The 21,398-nt window shown below is 43.0% G+C and overlaps 1 protein-coding gene across 1 annotated transcript; it reads right to left on the bottom strand.

The window, feature by feature from the left end:
• Positions 1 to 640: 640 nt before the first annotated feature.
• LOC112454120 (LIM/homeobox protein Lhx9-like) lies at positions 641 to 14,994 on the bottom strand. Its single transcript, XM_025015344.1, has 7 exons — positions 14,475 to 14,994; positions 13,083 to 13,352; positions 9,631 to 9,978; positions 8,119 to 8,292; positions 7,245 to 7,468; positions 3,743 to 3,978; positions 641 to 3,455 (listed from the first exon to the last, which is right to left on the bottom strand). The coding sequence occupies exons 3-7, from the start codon at positions 9,936 to 9,938 to the stop codon at positions 3,204 to 3,206; spliced, it is 1,194 nt and encodes a 397-aa protein (XP_024871112.1). The 5' UTR covers positions 9,939 to 9,978; positions 13,083 to 13,352; positions 14,475 to 14,994; the 3' UTR covers positions 641 to 3,203.
• Between the last annotated feature and the right edge of the window lie 6,404 nt (positions 14,995 to 21,398).

Below are 21,398 nucleotides of genomic sequence, written 5' to 3'. Positions count from 1 at the left end.
CTCGCAAATATTCGACACCTATACCATATACGCTTACGTACCGAAAGCTAAATTCGATTCGCAGTTGCTGAGGTTTGTGATTTATAGAATCTTAAATTTTTCAATATTTATAAAAAATTGGATTATAAATACCTATTAAAAATGCAAATGCAAACGTAAGAAATTTTTCGAGATCTAACTTTGAAGTATTTAAATCTTTATGACATTCTCCCAATATCTTCAATCTTTCTTTCTTCTTCCAGACAATTTGTAGAAAAACTTTAACTTTCAATATTCAATTTAAAATGATTAAAATCATTATTTTGTTAGTTCTTGACAAAATTTATTAAAAAGCTATGCATTCTTGTAGATGCTTGCAAATTTTTTATCAATTTAAATATATAAATGCAAATGATAAAAATAAAAAATCTCGAATTGTTTTACATGGACTTTGACTATCAAGTTGAAAATTTGGGTATATTGTAATAAAATATGCAAAGCTAATTCGCAAAATACTCAAATAACCATGGAGATTTATTGGAGAGGCGTACATGTCTCGTGTTATATTTCGTACTAATTAGAACACAAACTTACCTTTCTTCTTGGTCTATACTTCGGGGACAGAGAAGGTACAGCAAATTAGAGAAGGGAGCAAGTTGCGTCTGAGTCGAGACGTATGTAACTATTTATTATGCGATAATAGTTGCACTCGAACGTAGCACATTAATTTGTCTACAGAGTTGGAAATAATTGCTTCGCTCTTTAACATGTACGCTTAATGATCGCTATGCTACACATTATCTAACGTGCGACCTATCGATTTTCCCTGCCGAGCATTACATGACAAGAGACGTCGTAAGAGATGCCCGTAAAGTATTTGGACTCACTTTATTTTAAACGTGAAATAAAGGTGAAATAAAGGATATAAATGTAGCAGTGTACAAATGCATGGAAAACGATACGATGTAATGCATTTTCTTCTAAAATGTTATTAATTTTTGCAAAGTTATGTAGACGTTATGAATAAGTTTATTAAATTAATGTTTAGATATCAGTCATATATAATTAAATTGCCACTCTGATGCTCTCAACAACATACTCCCAAGTTTTCGCAAAACCTTGTTGTTACCTTGTCCCTCAAGTATAGTTTTGAATTAAATGTTAAAAATATAAACAGAAAATAAAGACGTTATCGACGATTGAAAGAAAGACCGGAAGAAACAAAATGATTAATCAATGGCATCAATGTTTAACTTGAATAATTCTCCAATATTTCAAATTTCACATATTTGAATATCAGAAAAAATATTAAATCAAGTTCCTATGACGCACTATGTATACGCCCGAGAGATTCAACGTAATTAAAATTTCACGAACTCGTAACAATCTAATCTTCATTACGCAACCACGTGCGCGGGATTGCGTCAAACTTGCGTCAAAACACGTGCGTATGTGTGTGCCTTCGTACTGCTCGAATTCAAAGATGACGATTTGGAGGGGAAACGTGAATGCAAGAACGCATAATGTGAAAGGCTTGATCAAGGCGAAATATCTCGTCCTCCGAATGGCATGCGGTAATTCGGCACCGCGGATTGCAAAAATATATTATGCCCTTTGAATTCCAGCAGCTCGTTAAAAAATTTTTCTTTCTTAGCTAATTTAAGTTTTTTGGCACGAGCAGAGGAACGCCGTTTTTCCTTTTTTTTTTTAAGAAAAACTTTCGTACGTTTACGCCGCTAATATAAAATTCATAGACACTCGCCTACAATTTTATCGAGCTTTGCATAATTTTATTTATTAGATTCAATTTTATTTTGCAATTTTTGCCTTTTAGCAATGATGAAATTATAAAACTACATTTAACATGTTGCCAATCATCACCGCCTGATTATAAGTTCAATTAATCAGTATTCAACTGATTAACACTTTGGCCAATTAGTAATAGCGCGAAGTCGATAAAAGTTAGTCGCGCGCGAAGTCTCGTATAAAATCAATGAGGACAAATTAAATAATTTCCCTACGTGATTGCACATGTAATGTACGTGTCCGTCCGCATGGGCGAGTCTTCATTTAATTTAGCGGCCCTTGCGACATCGTATAGGGTGTTCTAAACAGTTGCATACATACAACACTTACAACATTTTACAATTTACAACATTTTAACTAGAGAGAAAGCCTTGATATATTTTATAAAACATACAATTTGAACAATGTTCAAAAAATTCTTTGTGCGATTTTCTTGAAACTTACGAAGATTTTCAGATCTCATTAAAAACACCGACAAATCGTTAGAAATACTCAAATATCGTCTGGCAACTACTTGGATGTCTAAAAATATATTTTCACCCCACGTCTAAAGTTTCAAATTCTTAAGAATGCTCGCTAAATGTTACATCGAAGATGTAAAAAGATTTTCGAAAATTCTAAATTTTTAATTACTTTATACCTCAAGTATCAATCGTGCGCGATATATCTAATAATATCTAATATCTTATAAATAGAACATCAAAATTAAACATTCAATCGCATTAAAAGTTTATTAAGAAAATTTTCTTCTAAATTTCTTTAGATATGTCTGCCACGTATCTGGTATACATCTTTCTGGAACACCCCATATGTCGAACAGTGCCCGAAATTTCGTCGTTAATTATCGATACAATCGCTAATGAAACACCCTCTTTGCATACGTACCTAGATTACATTATTACTATTCTCGTCTAGTAATCATTGGTAATTCGGATGTGCATGGAACTATGATTATTATCACTGATTATTTAACCATAATCGTCCTTGAAATTACCCGCTAGATTCTATCTGACTAGGCTGCCTTCGGGAAAGTCCTCCGCGGACGAGTCACTTCCTTCGTCAATACGGTTTCGTCCAATTCTTGGTGGAAGGCCAGGTATTTAATCTTGACCGATCTCGCGGTCAAAGTTTATTTCCCGCACGAGATTAAACCGCATTTCGACTTCCGCGAAATTTAAGTAATTGTTCTCAAGACTAGCAAGGATCACACTCTAGACTTTTGAAAGTAAGACCAGGCTTAAATGACCACTGCCACGATACGTCAGCGACGTCAATGTTCATCAGAGAGATTTCTTGCTAAGACCACCGTGTCATCGACTTGCCGAGTTCCTCGTCGGCTCACGAGGAAGTGCGATAATCCCTCATCCAAGATGGCTGGAGAGGCTACTGTATGCGTCCTCTTCCATTTCAAGCCGTCGTCAGTAGATGTCGGAAAAGGAGACCTGAGAGGAAACGCCTGAGTGCAGCTGATGAAGGGCGTGTAACTCCTCCATCGAGGTCGAGGGCATGCTGTTGCTGTCGCTGAGCATGGCGGCCGGCCCGACATTTGGAGAATTGCCGGTGCTGGAGGACACTGCCGTGCCGGAACAGCCGATGTTGCTACCGGCGTTGCTACCGTCCTGCCGCATCAGGTTCCGTCGCCATTTCGCGCGCGCGTTTTGGAACCACACCTGAACAGAGGCAAGATCAAGATATCACATAATTTCAACTGAAGAATTTAAAAACGCAACTGATTCTTCAACATCGATCACAATTGAAGTGTGACTACTTGTTCTATTCAAGAATTAGAAGTAGAAAGAGTGAAACAATGTGAAGAGTTGACGTCGTTAATTTTACTTATATATTATACTCTTGCGTATATATACTTTGTCAAAGGAAAATCGTTAGGAAAGAAGTAATCGTTAGCAACGATCAGTTAACTTCTTATAAACATTCATGTAAACGGAAGACTCCGTACCTGCAGCACCCTTTTCGATAGACCGGTCTTCTGCGCGAGTTGCTTGAGATCCTTGGCGTCCGGATTCTGATTTATCGCGAAGTAATTCTTCATGGTTCGCAACTGATGGTGCTTGAAACTGGTGCGCATACGCTTCGTCCGCTGGTTCTGGTGCACCGGTCCCGGGGAGCCCACGGACGCGTCGTACGCGGCCAGCGACTCCATCGACGAGGACAGCTCCGTGGGGTGCAGCAGTTCTGCAACGGCGACTTGCAACACATTTCCGCTAGAAAGTTTCTTTTTTCTTTTTCAATTTCGCGTTCAACCATCGATGTCGCGTGCGAGCAACGTTGGATCGCATCGTATTTTAAATTTATTTATCAAATCCCTTTTTTATTCGTGTATTTTCAGGAATCGCAAGCTCCAGAATCAGAAAAAAAAGAATTAAAAAATGTGAAATTTTTAAAACTCGGAGACATCGGATGCTGCAAAAATCGCGAAATATCAATATTACTACGATCGCCACGTTAGACACCCTCTTCTAGTCCAAAAGAATATATAAAAATCGAAGTAACTTCTGCGACGACTTAATATATATTTCTCCATACTTCCGCGGTCTTATTTAATTCACGCTTATTAATTGTTAGAAGAATTTTAGCTCCGTGAAGTCCGCGCGAGAGGAGTCGACCCCTTTTCGTCGACCCTTGCTGTCCTTTCCGATCTTGCGAACATAACTGTGCTTTCTGATCGTCTTCAAGAAAAAAAAGACGAAATTCGTGTCGTTCACCTCGATCAAGAAAACGAATTCCGAAGGTGCCGTGGAACCATTCGCGAAAACAGTTTTTCTCCTTTTCCTCTCTTCTCTCTCCATTTCTCTCTCTCTCTCGCTCTTTCTCTTCCTCTCTCGTTGGCAAACCAGCAGATCGTCGTCCGTTGGGAATGGAAGTTCGGAACAATAAACAGTAATGGCGCATACGTGCTCGGGGATTTACTTCTGGGATCCCTTCTCACCCCCTCGCCCCTCGCGTGGCCGCTTCGTCGACTGGAACCCGTTCTTCTCCCGATTGAATTCAATGGTTACCCTCGTCGTCTTATTTATTGGATGCGTTCCTTCGCTCCGCCGGCGCGCAACAACTGCAACTGCACACACAACCGCAGCCACGCTCCTCGTCTTTCCGCCGACTCTCTTTCTCCCTTTCCGCGCTTTTTTATTTTCGTCCATCATAATTCAGTTAAATTCATACGGAATGGTATGACAGCTAATTGATCAATTAAGACTCTTCCTCCATAGTTAAAGAGGGAAATTTTCGTCCGAAAAATGTCGCAAGCCTCTTCCTGATCCCGGAAAGTCCTACTTTCAATTCGATTCTCGTTTCTCGCGAGTCTATCCGCCAAGAAAAAAAATACCATGAAACGTTTTACCATCCCAACGAAAATCTATGTATTTCATTTTGCATTTAAAAAAAAAGAGCAATCAAACAAGAAGAAAAAGGGAGAAAAGAGACCTCCAGTTCTAGCGCGTGATTTTATACGCGAATCGAATCGAAATTAGAATTTTCCCAGCGCGCCTCTCGACTCCGGCGGGGCCTCTCTGTCTCTGTAGGAAGAGGAACGGCTCCGGGCATCGGTGGACAATGACAGATAGATATCGGCACCGGGAGATGCATCGATTGGCCGATCTGCCCGGAAAAGAATGCTGCTGCGGCCAATGCGTGGCCGCTGCCAGCAGAATGGCCGGCCGGTGCGCTATAATGCCGCCTGCGCGAGTTTCTTGCCGCGCCGCCGGCATCGGAATCCCTCTCTCGTATCGTCGTCGATTCTCAGTCCACGGCGATTTTGGCTTCTAACTCGCCCTGACAAATTGTAATCTCATTCTTAAACCGCCAAATCTGCCCCACCCACCCTCCCGCCGTCGAGCCGCTCGGGAGAGAGAAACTTCCCAGGGCTCGCATGTGATCCTTCCCTCGCAAGAAAGGACAATATCTTCTTAATTCCAAGATATACTAACATATGTTCTTGCTGAAAGGATTGTGCCAAAATTTTCGCTATAAATTGTCTTGACAGAAATTAATAATCGCAGTACATCGTATATCCTTCAACATTTAATATAATTTCTTGATTTTTATTATTCAACAAAGAGTATGTACTTTTCTTAAGGATTTGTATACTATAATTTCTCATATATAAATGAGAGTTTCAGAAAAATAAGAAACTTAAAATTCTTGACTTTTTAGAACAGTTTTAATGACTTTAATTTTCCGTTTATCGTAATCTAATATATCAACTGCTCCGGTGTCAGGCATTAGATGTGGCATGTCTCGCGGCTCGGGAATAGTCCGGATTATCGTTTTCTTGCTTCTGTACTATTATCGCGAGAGTGCCTCTGTGATCCGCCGTCGGTCGCTCGGCGTCTCGCCATGGAATCGCTCCGTTCGTCGTCGGCGCGTCCCTTTCGCAAAAACTGTCCCAATTATATATAAAGACAATAAAACACCGCGAGATGGTCTCTCTCTCCCAGGCCGGCCGTTCCCACCCGTGGCCGCGCACGCAGGACTTCATGGACGATTTTATGGCTGTTGGTCGTAAATTCCGGTCGGTAGTCCAGGGAGAGTGATCCTCGCTCTTCGTCGATTATAAAATAACTGGGAATCACGCGCGGCTGGGAATCACCGGTCGATCGCCATCTTGGCCTGCGCCCGAAGCCGAAACGATCGTAAAATCCGGCGGAAATCATATCGAAACGCGATACGAGTGCGAGCCGGCCGGCAAATTACACGAGTCGAGCGGAGAATCACTATTTTTTTAATTTCTCTCGATCGCCAAGTGCCGCGAGCCACCCGTCCGCGTTTCATTGAGGTCGTAATGCCGACATAAGTGCGATAATTAACTTCGCGATTTACGTGTGTCTAAACTCATGGTATTACCACCGGGATTTGTGGACCATCGACGATCATTCTCGCACGATGACGATTTTCATCGCGCTGTAACTATACACTACCAATTGTTATTTCAAGAAATGAAGTTATTAAGGATGAAACGAGTGTGCTTCGAGATTACGATAACCCTTTGTTATCGGGGATATTAAATCATCGAGCAATTAGACATCTGCGTGGCGCACGTGATTTCGTCAAAGAATCCCGCTCTCCGATGTCGAATGCTCCAGTTAACGAGCCGAATAATCGCGCGGGCGAAATGAAATAACATCTGCGATTCTTGCAGGCCCGAGCAAATGTTTGCACGAAGGAACGCCCCATTATACCCGTTGCTCGGTAAATAATGCAACTCCGCCGATTAACTCGTTTGCTGTAGCGTGGAATAAAGAGAAGATATAAGAGAAAGAGAGAATGGGAGAAGGATGAAGAGAGAAGAGAGAGAGAAAGAGAGTCTAGTAAGTTAAAAAAAAAACAAATGCCAAACTGAAGAGTCTAAAGGTGACTCTTGAAAAGAGGAGGAGGAACAGGGAGCGAAATTAAGAAGATCATGATCCATACAAGATTGCGGAACATACATTGGCTTGACTCACCGAGCGCTCCAGCGGCCAGTCTCATCGTGACGGGAAGCTCGGAGCCGGTGACTTCCGACAGCTTCCGCTTCCGCGGCCGGCCCTTCTGCACCGCGCCGGTTGCGGCAATCCCGCTCTGCTCGTAGTAAGCCGGTAGCGGCGACACCCCCGGCGAGCCGAGGTCCTCGATGCCGCCGGCGGCACCCCCGTAGTCGCCGGCGCAGCACAGCAACTCGTAGTGTGGTCTTGGGAGCGACGTGCTCGTCAGTCGTCAACCTCTCTGTCAAGTAGTCGATAGACGACCTGACCTCCGCGTTATGCGTTCGAGTTCGATGAACGAGTTCGACTTATACACCGGATACCACGCAGGGCGGAATTTAGCGAGAGCGGCGAGATTATGGTTAGTCAAGGGGATAAGACGGTTAACGGTAGCGAGTTGTTGGGTGGTACGAATTCGAGGCATCCGGTTTCCTCATTCCGTCGCGGTGAAATCTCTCGGTCTTTGGAGTGTTGCAGGGAATCTTTTGATCGTCGTAAAATTCTATATACAGTGCGCACAATCTTAAAATATTTCATTTCGTAAACGTTTGAGGAAATCACGAAACCTTTCTCACAAGTCTCTCGGCATTCGTAAATTCTCATTCTCACATCTCGCGGTATATCTGTCGTCGCGATCGTCTTCCCGGAACCCGAGACCCGAATCCCGTTCGTTCCAATGACCATCATTAGCACTCAACAACCGTCATTAGCGCGGAGATAGGGGAGGTAAAAGGGGAAGAATGACTCGTTGCGACAAAGCGCCTCGTGCTCCTGTCAACCTCGTCATCGAACTCGTTGATAACAAGGAGAGACGGCCTTTGAAGGATAGTAATGATCAGACACTCCTGTTTCTCACCTACAATACACCAGTCCGTCACGCTGGCCGAAATGATCGCCTTTGTTCAGCGGGGTGCCACACGAGGCGCAAGTGAAACACGCCACATGATACACCAAATCGCGCGCTCGCATCACCAGCTCCGAGGCGGAAATGCCGGCGCGACATCGGGAGCACCGGGACACCGCGAATAATCTGCAATCAAAACAGTTAAAGAGTTATCCTTCGGTATACAGATTGTCAAATTCGGGAAATGTCGCTGAATTTCTTTAATATCTCTAGTCGTCGGAAGACCATCTCATAAGAAAGATATCGCAACTCTCCGAAATATATTTGATTTTCCTTAAATATATTGTTACACAAAATATCTAAAAGACACGTACGTGCCTAGATTTATGGCTTTTTATGAACTTTATAACTGTGCATTTTTATTATTAAATTTGCAATGTTATATAATTTAGTTCGTTCTTTCGATTGACGCCAATGTGATGGCTGAAGTACTAAAAATCTCAAAGTCTTTTGCATTTTATCTTTTATCTATTGCATGCATTCCTAATTTTATATTAACTTTGTTTAAAAATTGGAAAAAACTGTACGCTTGGAAATCTAACGATATATTATATGTTCTGTGAATTCTGTATTCCTGAACGTTCTCGCGAACGTATTGCGAATTCCCGCTTGAGGTGAATTTCGCAAAGGATCGAAGCAGACCGTTCGCATTCGCGTAGACGGAAACAAAGGGCTTGTTGCATATTGCATGGAGGACGGCTGTTGAATTCCTCCCCTGCTCGCTCTAACGAACTCGCCTCTCGGCCTTTCATTCCACCCTCTCTCGTCCTGAAATGTCGGACGTCATCGCGTAAGCGCGCTATTTCGCAAAATAAACAATATTTATTTCCTTGCTTACGCTCGACTCGCGTTCCAACTTTCAGCTTCTCACAGGGATTTCAAAGCTATAAATGTTGAAACTTTTGTCAAATCTTTAGAACTTGATTTTTCTAAATCTTTCGAATGTAATAATAACTTAATAAGCAATAGTCTTCAGGATGTCTTTAATTCTTTGAAATTGGCTTTTTTCTCGTTCTTCTTACGACTACCCGCATTCTTTATCGCCGAGTATATCGCCGCGCCGAGTGTGGAATTCAAGGTCCAATTCCTGAATAACGACTAGAACTGTGTATTTGGAAACGACTATTAGTGGACATTTTGTGTGGTCTAAGGAAGAAGGCGTTTTAGTAAAAGAGAGCAGAAGAGAACCGCTTCTCGTATGTAAATTCAACGCTATCCCAATAAATATCGAAACAAGGGAGCACCTATTAATGGATCCTGCATCAGTTCCATACGCGTCATTCAAGTAATTCGTCGCGGAACATCCTGACGTGAAGTCAGATTCGTTTCTTTCCGCGAAACCGACAATAAAAAAATTTTCCGGCAAATATATTTAGAAAATAAACTTCAAACTGCGTGATTGCTATTTTCACTTATTCTAAAAGACAACGATTTTTCTTTTACATCATTCGTGCTTCAACTAACCTGTAGTAATCCTCTTTGCAGTAAATGTTACCGTCTCTGGCGAAACAGGTGAGCTCGGCGGCCAGGGGGACCCGGCAGTGACAGCAGCGCAGGCAGCCGCAGTGCCATGCGCGATCGGCAGCCCTTAGGTACCAACGCTCGGCGATCTCCCTTCCGCAGCCGCCGCAACTCAGGACACCCTCGGTGATACCGCCCCCGCCGCCCCCGCCGCCGCTGCTCTCGTTCGCACCGATCTGCCGACCGTTCGCCCCGCCGCCTCCGTCCCCCGGCGGGGGTGTGGTGCTACCGCAGCCGACTTCCTTCAGCATCTCGCTTCACGCGCGCCGCTACGACGCATGCCGTTGCATTCTGTAAAGTGGTTATCGCAAGTCTTCGTAATGTATGACGGTGCCGTAGACGTTATCTGGACGAGGCGCGATTCCATGCAGGGGTACGAAGAAAGTTGCGATCGATCATTGTATTTAGTAAATTTTCAGGAAATGAAATCTCGAGTTTCTCCGAATGATACTCGCGTGAAAATAGGACGGAAGCTATACGCGTTTTGTATTACATTGTAATTTCATGGATGACGAAACTGCAGTCGTCGACCTTGACGCAGGATTGAGTAGTATATATGGCACTTTCAGCCCTTTGCATGTCGACTCTTCAACTTAAGAAATCCATGTGCAACTTTGAACTATATCACAACTTCTCCATTCTATAAATGACAAAATTAAATTGCAGAAAATATCAGAATTGTAATTTGATAAATAAAGTTTATTCGTGTATTAAGGGGTAAAGCCACTCTAGAATTTTCAAAAAATCGATTTTTTTTGCTTAAACGATGCTTTAAGGTCTTAGAAATAAGGTACACTTGGTTTCAAAGCTCGGAAAAATCTCTATTATCTCTTTTTTGTAATCCGTCTGCCGGCGCGTTCGGAGCGCGCTTCGAGCGTCTGAAACTTTAAACGCGTTTTTCTCGAAATCGCTTTTTTAAAGTCGGGCGGAATCAGAACTCGAACACCTTTTATCCGATTGACTTGAAATTTTGAGTGAAACTTTACAATAACATTATCTTTAGAAGTACCTAGGGATTTTGCGATAAGTTGAACAAAACTTTTTTTATAAACAATTTTGTGCGACATTTTTTAGCAAAAAATGAAGCATTTTTTTCCAACATGCACCATTTTTACAAAAAATGATATTTCGCAATTCCCCTTGGTACTTCTATAGAAAATCTTATATATTTTTCAAAAATCTTTGAATTTTTGTTCCAGCTCAAAAATTATAGGAGCTTTGATTCCGCCTGTTGAATGCCTTCCGCAAAAAGGCACTTTGGAGCAATGGCTCTGGCGCCGCCATTTTGGCAATAAATAATTAATAAAAAAATTTTTTTTATATTTTAATATATAGATAATAAATAGAATTAAACCGATTTTTATTTATGATTATTGTATTTCTGAAAAAAATTATCAAAAATTGGCTTTTTTTTTACTCTAGAGTGGCGTTACCCCTCAAGGAGTAATCTTTCTGAAAAACTTTTTCTAAGAGTTAAAAGAGATAGTCCGATCGCTTGACCACCAGCCATGTTTATCAGATTTGAGCCTATTTGAATTTCTTTCTATGGAAACATATTAAAATTATTTAAATCTGTTCCTAAAACAGGAATTATTTCTCATGCTCTTTCATTCACAATCTAATCGACCGCTCTCACGCAAAGCCACGCGTCACCTGTATTGTTTATTCAATAAAACTTCTCTTTGTAAATGATCTGTAGACTGGGATAGCTAATGTGATTCAACATATCAATTGCTAAACGTAGAATTTCAGAATCACATCATGATTTGTATACGCAATGATGGTAAATATGTTGAGAGATAATCAAGAATAAATGTATGTAAAATTAAAATAAATTCTTTTCCCTTTTTAGTCCATCTCTTCCAACCCTTAGAAAAACATTTTCGTAAAGATTACTCTTGACACATATTAAATTTTACTAGCCAAGTTGTAATATTCATGTTTCTTACAGATTAATTTTATCATGTACAAAAAAAAGTTTACAGTTATACAAGCACTTTAAAATCCCCCTCCTATAATAAACCCCATTGTATAATTGCAAGTAGAAAAAAAAACCTCAAGTCCTTCCTCTTGTCATCGCCAGGTGAAGACTCGAAAATTCAGGATCAGAACCTTTACAAGTCGTTCCACGCGCAGGTGAGTTCATTCAGAACACGCTTCCCAGGTGACGAAAGTAGAAACCGATGAATGAAAACAATTCGTGATCGACGGTAATGAATCCGTTAACAAACGACTTTCGCCTTCAAATCACGATTTACGCGAACGCGAGGTGATTCGCTTGCAAAAGCATCGTCACGATGCTCGTTAGATCTCCGCGCAAATAGAAATAATTTTTCCACTTCCAAGTAGCATTTGTAACAATTAAGTTTTAGGGTCAATTATTCAGAGATTGTTGATTTAAAAAAATTGATCAGATTTAGATTTAGGTGAAATGGATTTATATTGAAACAGACAAACATATACACATGTAACACATTATTTTGTCATTTCTATTCAACGTCGAGTACCGGAAGCATCATCTCAAGCATTGCCCGCGCGTAACGCAACGTCGATCGCAACGATACGACTCGTCGATGTTAATTAATTCATCCTTGAAAACAGCATTGTTTGAGGTGAAAAGCGAAGTGCTTACCATCCCCGCGGATTTGCATTGCGGTGGCATTATGTCTGCAATAGCACGCGGATTCGATATTATCGCGAGCCATATTTCCATAAAATCGATTCGCTTGATCCCTCGATAACGGAATCTCCGTAGCGAGAAATACACATATTGACATATATATACAGTTATACATATACATCAGCAACTGTATTTGTATCCGAATGTCTGCTGCAGGTTGCAGCGACTGAAGAATCGTGCAATGTGAAAATTATGACGTTATTTAATGTCCAAAATTCTCACAAATTGATCCATTAAAATATTGGAAGATAATATAAGTATCAAAAATAAATTTACCTTAATAATTATTAAATATTTAAATACATAAATTGTTACACATTATTAAGTAAAGGTTAACCATAAACTTCTAGAAATATTTAAAATACATAAAATATAACGTAATATATTGCATATATTTGTATGTACCATAACATATCGGCGAGTAAAATAAAACAATTAATAAATTATTACTCAATGCAATAATACTATATCTGTAAATATTGATAATTGTATAGTTTCTCAGTAATTTGCTCAAATTTTATTTTTGTTAGCATATTACATTCATGTTCATACATTTAATACTTCTAACACTGGTAGTTTCTAAAATCTATTATCAAACAGCCAATGTCCTATCAAAATAAAAAAAAACCTTTGATTCTTCCATTTCAGATAAAATAAAATACTTGGATTGAGAAGTTTTAACGATTATTAAATTTATCTTTCATGTTCTGCTCACCTGCAATCGATTAAATAGCTGGAACGCGACGGCGAATCCTACTGTCGGCCGTCCCTCGCTTCTCTCCGCTCGCCGGCGACGAAGCACCCGCGGCCAAAATTATTGCCGCTCGGTTATTTTCATCTAAATCGTGGTCATCTTGGACCTGCTAACTTTTCCAGGGTTCGGTTCGCTCGCGGCGCGGCTCCAACCCCGGATATACCGGCGCTCCGACGATCTCGGTTGCAGCCTCGAACCGACCAGGCAGTCGTTGCGGTCATCAATCATGCTCTGGACAAGCGAAAAGCCGCACGGAGAAGATAATTTCTCTACGTGACATCGGTTCGACGATAATAGAATCTACACGACGAGAGAAGCGCAAAATTGTATCTGTTCTAAAGTATCGCTCGCGTATGAATTACTTCGAATAAGAAATTTAACGCACGGTTAAACTGTTCTTTAGAGAAGCTTTAATTCTTTTATACATCTAACTGTTTGATCATTTAAAACTTATCAGCAGATCAGTTTGACACTAATTTGCCGCATAAAATTCTTTTAGTTTAGATTCTCAACTTCTATGGTCTGATTTTAATGTTGAATAATATTAAACTTAAACATCCATTTCTAAAATATTAAACCTAAGTAGAATGTATATATTAAACTGATTTAAACCGAGTTTTAATCTAAAAATAATGAAAACAAAGCAGTATTTTCGGCTGATGAAAGCTTGAATGAGATAAGCTTCGATTGCGGTTAAGCAAAAGAGTGACCACAGTGATCATCTAGAGTAAACTGTTGGTTAATCCTTTCTTACAATTAGAGGCAGCTGCTGATTGAGTCACACAATTGCGGTTAGCAGAGTTTCCGAATTCAACTTCTGTTGCACATTCATATCGAATATAATCTGTTGCACAACGATGCAAATTCTATTCTGGCGCTCTGTATTATTTTCCCTTTTATAATTATATGCATTAGCTAGTTTCTTGAAAATATTCCGAAACAGAATTTTTTAATGCGGTTCTGGGTCTATAAATCTTCTTTACAGAATCTTTCGACTTTAGAATTTTTGTATTTTTTAAATCAAATCACTGAGACCATAAATCTTCAGATTACCTATTTTTATCTCACATTTCTGGATCAATAGAACCGTGTGAGCTAGTGATGGCCTAGAACCTAAGAGCTTTAGACAATGAGACGTCGTGACTTTAGATTTCTAAATTCTCAAGTCGAAGAACGTATGTCATTGTTTTGGTATTTCGAACTACGATATTTTAGGTTTCTAGATTCCTGATCTTCGAATTCTGGATTTTTTTCACGAGGAATAACACACAACAAAGTTTCATTCGTCATTAGCATGATTCGTCGGATAACTGTGCCACTCAATTTTTTAATTATTTAATATTTTACACCCACCAGTTCATCCCTTTCTCAAGGCACAGCATCCTCATTAGACTTCTCGATCCCTTCGATTCACATTGATCTTTCCTTTCTTCGGATCTCAAGATGCAAGTCATTAGCACGTCACAATACTAATCACCACCTTGGATTTGTTTTATTTGGTTGGTTTCGAGCACTTCTCTCACACTTTTCCGACGATTAAACGGATTCTTGCCAACAGCGACATTACCGTCAAAAAATTGATAAGAACGGGATTCTTCTAAATTCGCAAGCACGAGAAAAACTTTCGGAAAAAAAAAACTATCGAAACAAAACTCTACGGGAGCATGAGAGTTGCGAACGTGAGAAGTCTCCGCGGCGAAATAGAAATTTGACGAGAGAGAGGGACATTTCTCCACGAGCGCGCCGAAAACCTGCGTGTGGAAAACTGGCGCGCCGGAAACTCGCGGTGCGCGAAAACTCGCGAAAGCGTCTCGCCGAAGTGCGAGAAGGAAAGCTCGAAGGACGCGGTAGACTCGTGCGGGATGGAAGCTGCTCCCCGTCGGCATAATATTACGATCCTGGGACGGCTACCCAGGGCCAGGGGCGGACGTCGCCGCGACAGGGAAGCGGGGTTGGCCCCCTCGTACCGCGATCTCGCCGGGGTGGCGACAGGGTGGGGTTTTCGATGCCGGCTCGAGGGGTAGCGACGTCGGGACGCCGGGCGTCTGCGCGCTGCGCCGGCGCCTTCGCAGCGCTTTCTCCCTTTGTCTTCTTCTTTCTCAATCCCGCTCTTTCTCTCTTTTTCCTCTTTGTCTTCCGCGGGAAAATAGTTCGCTCTGTCTCTTTTTCACTGGTATCGGCTGGTGGTTGTCGTTGATATCATGTATATATGATAATGGCATTGGTGTTGATGATAATGTGGTTTGTCAGGTACATCGCTGCGTTTTCTTAAAAGATTTGAAAAACATATTGATTGAAATATTTTGTGGTTTTTTTTTATTTTTATGTACAATCTGCTTTATCCAATTTATCTCACTCTTTCAATTTAATTCTGCTATAGTTATTATTATAATTATCCACATTATATATTATTCGTTTTCTATTACTTTAAAATTTCATTTAAATGAAAGTTTCGAGAATACAATGTTTAATGATTTGGATTTCTATATAATTTTAAATTACTATTAAAAACACAGAATCACTTACAATTTAGTTTTTAAAGATCAAAAAGTTAAGGATAGAAGAAACGATAGAAGAAATTTAGAAATACATTTTACATTCTCTCTGTAAAAAAAGGAAAATTTGAATTAAAATTTCAATTTTATGAATTTTTTTGAAAATAAGATCAGTCGCAAATGTCAATTTCTTTATCATTATTAATTAATTAAAAATGTGCTCGAGAAGAAAATTAATTTTCGCTCTCGGAAAAAAAATTTTTCACGTCGAATTATAGCAAATTAGTGTAACGTTTGTGCGAAAAGAGATATCACACAAGACTCGAATCCTCCTCCCAATTTTTCACTTCATCCTCGTCTTCCGGTGACATCATCGATTTCGTCCGGAAACATTCTGAACGGTGCTAGAGCGACATTCATTATTCATGATTAGCCGCGACGTCTCGCCCGCAAAGCACTCGCCCGCGCACGCTCACATTTCACTCTCAATTAATTTGCAATCGGGGTATCCCGATGGGAAGAGAGGCGCTCTCGGCAAGAGAAATGACGTGACATGCGAGTGGTTAGTCACGCGTCAGTCACGCGTACAGGTACAAATTATTACTTAAACGACGCCAGCTGGCGAAAAACGTGTTTCCGCGGCGATTTTAATATCGCCACCAGTTTGTCACTCCGTCTTTTCGAGCACCGTCGATTGGACTCGTTCCTAACAAGAGTTCCCTCGCGCGAGAAATCACATCAAAGACGTAATTGCAACTTCCAGCACTCGAGATAAACGTTAGGATTCTAAGAATTTTTTATTTTTTATGAGACCTTCAGACTCTTAAAATAAGTATATAAAATCGTATATATATATTTTAGTTTTATTAGAACTGCGTGAAGCTCTTTCAACAGTTTCACGTAGCAACTTTTAGATCTGTGAGAGATAAAACTATTTGTGTTTCTAGCTTCAATTTCGCACGATGTAAATTATATGCTACTGCAAATCGCGACTGTGCGAGGCGCGCTTCCGTTCCAGACGCGCGTGCGCAATTCGCCGCACACGGCGTAAGCGCCTTTTAATTGCAGCTAAAGAACGCGAGTGACAGTCAGATATACATTGTCCGTTACGACCAGTTCTTCTAGATTTGCCTGGTTTGCGCGCGGTCAACTATATTTGGCCGCACCGACGCGCGACGCGACTCGACGGCGCGGAATCAGCGAAAATCCATCGCGTCTAAGGTGCGACAAAGTCGTTTCTCTCGCTTCCGATGTCCCATTAGGCTCATTAACCGCGGGTGGCATGATCAGGCCGTCGCTACAAATCGAACCCCCCGTTAAACGGCGAGCTCTCGTTAATCTCGCGTGCCGCGCCGGTGCTCGCGATCGTAAGCAGCGAGGCGCGAGCAGCGTTCCGGAATTTGTCAAGTTAATCTCTTAGCTGCAAAAACCGTAACTCACAACATTACGTGCAATAAATTAAAACAGTGTTTTGACTTTGATTATCCTGTTTAGAATAATATTTAGGATTATTTAGACTTTAGAGAGACATAATTTTTTTATTTAAATTTTTTTTACATTTGGAATTAATTGAAAGTTACATTTTATTTAATTTGAACCACTTCCAAATGATTTTTATTTTTGTTGAATTAAGCTTACTAGTCATCGTGATCTGAATGTCGTGCATAATTTCCGGTTGAAGAATCTCCGGGCAAATACCTTTTCCGCTGCCGCGAGAGGTCGACTCCGAGGAGTGCCTCCCAATTCAATCAAATCCACCCTAATTCAATCACATACTGTTGCCGCCCTCCTCCCCCTTCCCGCCAGAGCCCTTCAAGTTCACAGATGGTTGAGTCGGCGCGAAGGGGTCGCGTTGCGCAGTGCGCCAAGGAAGAGAGCTGTCATTGTGGCGAGGGAGGAGGATGCTGTCATATCGATCAGAGACTTTCTGGACGGATAGACGGCTGGAAGCGATACTAACGAAGAAGAAGAAGAAGAAGCAGTTGGTAGTAATAGAACAAGAAGAAACGGCAGCAGCAGCAGCAGCAGCCAAGCGCTGGCTTATCTCCCGCTCGCCCCCCCCCCTCGGCCTCCTCCTCCTCTTTCTCTCTTTCTCCTCGTCTCTGTCTTCCTCTCGCGGGAAGGGGAGGGTGGACGAAGGGTACAGTAACCTCGGCGGAAGCAGCCTCCGCGAGGCGCGGCCCTCCGACGCCCGCTCGATAGAAGCCCGCCCGATGCCGGCCAATAGCGATCGCCGTGAGACGACGGGGCCGTCACTCCATTGGCTGACGCGGCCGGTTCGCATCGACATCGCAGGGGTGGGGGGTGACCGGGAGAGTCGGATGGAGATGGAAGTAACGCTCCCGCCAGCATCACCGAGGGGATCCTGCCGAGAATGGGAGTCATCTGGCGAACGCTGACGGAGGCTGCGGCTGTTCGGCACGAACGAGCGGCGGACATTCAGGACCTGTCCTATACTCCTGTGTTTCTCTCTTCCTTTCTGATTGGGACATTCAGGACCTGATCTGGTTCTCTCCGGTCGAGAAGAACGCGAGAAAGGAGGGGGATGGGACGAGGTGTCGGAGGGACATGTCGTATTATGAATGAATGAAGTACATGTGTAAGATTGAGGATCGGTCTTTGTTGGTCGACCGCGATTCTCTCGTCTCTGAATGGAGAGTGGAAGCCTCTCGAGAAGTTGACCAGCGCGGAAAAAAGATGGTCCTCCCGGAGCGCCTCGGCAACTCCGGCGGCTCGCGAGTTATCTTTGATATACCATCATAGACCGGTGGTATATTACGAATGTAAGACGCCGAACAATGCCACAATTACGCTTACGGCGGCCCACTTTAGCACTCCGATCGAGCTCGCCGTATCATTTAGGGCTATCGCGATGCGGAATTGATGTGATAATTAATCTAAGCGAACAACTCGCGCGCGCAGCGCACTCGTAATCGGACGTGATATATCTCCGTCGTCTGTTTATTCGCTCGACCGTGACGCGAACGAAGTTATTTCTAGGCGTTCTGAGGCCCGGGCCTGAAGTCCCCCCCGGTTTTAGCTCCGCTAAAAAGATCGGCCGCGTCACCGCGGAATCCCCCGGACGCCATCGATCATCGAACGGGGGACGACACCGAACGGAGGAACTTAGCGCGACCGCAAAATGGAGGCTGTCGGGCATCGTTAGCGGGGTCTCGCCGCGGCGCGGGAACGGCTCTGGTTCCCCGTTACAGTCTCCGTTCGGCGAACAAAAGTGGGTCTTTCCCTCATGCCGCACGCGGCACGAAAGTAATTCAAGACACCTGGCGGGAATGGTTTTAACGGATCCTAAGATCGTTCCTCGGCGTGCGTCTACGAGATGGGGGGCGGGAAGCGGCCCCTCCGCCCCTCGATTGCATTATGTTAAGTACGGCGCGGCGCGGAGGTTATCTCTCGGCGTTAGAGTAAATAAGTGCAAAGATATAACGGTTAATTTCCGCGTTAACCGCGTTTTATCGCGACGCTCTATCCGCGCGCGGCGAGCGGCAGGATGCCCCGCTGCTTCCACCGTGAATTCGCCGTGTGCTCGCCGCGCCAGCGTATGCGTGTCGTTTCGCACGCACGCGTAGGAAGGACGCGGCGCGACGGGGCGCGAAGGGGAACCCTTGAAGAAGACGCTACGTGCGGGTACGTCAGAAGGAGTTAAACGGAACGCACGTCCTGCGCGTCCACTGCCCTCGAAAATTTCCACGACTAATCGAAACGGGTGTTAACTGGGTTCTTCCCGTTTCCCATTCACGTTTGTTCTCGTTTATTCTCGTAATATGCAAACCTTGAGAAAATTTATAGGACTTCTACGTATATTTTGGAAAAAATGCGAAAGAACATACTCGATATTCTTGAAAGGTTATTTAATTCGGGTTTCAAATCAGATTGGACACAATGTGAAATGTTAAGATCTTTGGAAAGTAATACAAAATTCTAAAGTATTTTGCTAGGAATTTATAACAGCGTTTAATAAAATATATAGTAAGGTATACGTTCGATGCGTCAGACATCTCATCCTAGCAGCATTCCCAATTTGTTCCTACCGCTTCATGTGCGCGCTCAAAAGCATATTGTTTCCTCCCGAGACCGTGTAAATATTTCCGTATATTATCCGCAAATCTATTCTTAGTTTTTCCCCAAGTCCCCTCGCTTATTCCGCGGTACGCAAAAGCCTCGCCTTCTCAGAAGGTGAAAGAGCGAAGGGAAGAAAGAAGGAAAGGACGGAAGGAAGGAAGAAGGAGGCACAAATGCGTGCGCATGAAGTGTATTTATGCGCGGCACCGTCACGTGGGTAAGGATCGTAGATTGCGAGTCGGCCCCGGCGTGCGTGTCGGTGAATGAGGCTGACGTGGATAAATGGCGCGTTTCCCCGCGGGAGACGCGCGCCCAGGCGATCTTCCGGGCTCTCGGTGCAACAGCCGATCGGGCCCTCCGTGCCGCGAGAGATCTTCAGGAAGCATCACGAGGACGTGGGGAGAGAGAAAGAGAGGAGGAGGAGGAGGAGGGGGGGAAGGACAAAGAGAAAGAGGAGGAAGACGACGAGGACGACGACGACGGCGCAGCGGCGGCGACGCTCTTCCACGGCTGGCTCTCGCAAAAAACAGCGCCGCTTGTCGTCCGGGTAATTGACGATCGCGAGAACATGCGCACCCGTAAAAAAGGCCCGCCTTTCTCGGCCTCCTCGCTCTTACGCGGAATCTTGTCAAAAAGACGAGACGCGCGTTCCGCGCGAATGTCAGACGGCCTGTTCCGGTAGTCGCCGCGGTCTTCCGGAACACGCGTTGTTGCGGCTGTATAAGGGCGATCCCGATAGCCTACGATAGCTTCAATTGTACTTTAGCTTCTTTAATTCATGGTCCAGGGTCCAGCGCGCGATATATTTGGTACCGCTTTCCTCGACGTCCAATACGAAAAAATTAATAAACATTTTTTTGAATGTTATTTTACAGTATATTTATATAATAATAGAATAGAATTTATTTTAGTGTAGATTTTATTTATTTAGATGTTATTAACATATATTATATATAAAATAATATCCATATCTAAAAAAGATATCTTTGAAAAAAAAAGATCGGCAGAACGAGCGTATTATGCAAAATAATAATAAGAGAATTAAGCAGAGTGAGGTAGCTGATATGAATGGGATCGCGTTAACTTTGTCTCTCATTGTTCGCATAACTCCCGCATAATCCACGCGAGGGAAGAGAGGATCGACAAGCGGGCGGCGGAGGGGGGGCGAAGTGGAGGAGGCGAGGGGAAGCGAGGTAGGTCAGACTTTGCAAGGCAGGCTAGAGGAAGGGTTATCTGATTGGGAGCGCGCGAATATCTTCTCGGGCTTCCGGCGCCCAACCCGTGATTACCGCGTCGATTGTCTGCAAATGGAAGCTGAAAAACGCATCTCACACTCGGTAAAGGCGAGCGAGGCGCACGTCAACGTCGACGAGGGATGCTCGAAGGCCCGCGGATCCCACGATGCCACACGGTCGACGCACGGTCCCGCTCTTCATTTTGTCGTTATTAACGCCCCGACTTCTCGAAGACGAGAAGAGGCGCGACGATTGGAGTAAAAAGAAAAAAAAGGGAGAGGGAACTTCCATTTTATTATTTAAACTTGGACGCTTTGCTTATCGATGACCTGATTCGAAGGAGCGACGAATAGAGAATTTTAAAAAAGCTGTCTTAAATGTAATTGTCGCAATGGTTCGATACGTCAAGATTAACGATACGTGACGGTCATTTTATCGGTTCGCCGGTATAATAAAGTAATTATCGG

This window comes from Temnothorax curvispinosus, unplaced genomic scaffold (assembly GCF_003070985.1).
Source record: "Temnothorax curvispinosus isolate PA1 unplaced genomic scaffold, ASM307098v1 QBEX01004791.1, whole genome shotgun sequence".
Lineage (NCBI taxonomy): Eukaryota > Metazoa > Arthropoda > Insecta > Hymenoptera > Formicidae > Temnothorax > Temnothorax curvispinosus.
This window is presented reverse-complemented; position numbering and strand designations above follow the sequence as displayed.

What these genes read in the sequence shown, in the direction of transcription:
- LOC112454120 (XM_025015344.1), bottom strand. Translation starts at nt 9,938, where the DNA reads ATGCTGAAGGAAGTCGGCTGCGGTAGCACCACACCCCCGCCGGGGGAC. An exon ending in GACGGACTGGTGTATTGTAG is followed by an intron (nt 7,469 to 8,118) that starts GTGAGAAACAGG and finishes GTCGCTCCCAAG; the next exon opens with ACCACACTACGAGTTGCTGT. An exon ending in ACTGGCCGCTGGAGCGCTCG is followed by an intron (nt 3,979 to 7,244) that starts GTGAGTCAAGCC and finishes TCGCCGTTGCAG; the next exon opens with AACTGCTGCACCCCACGGAG.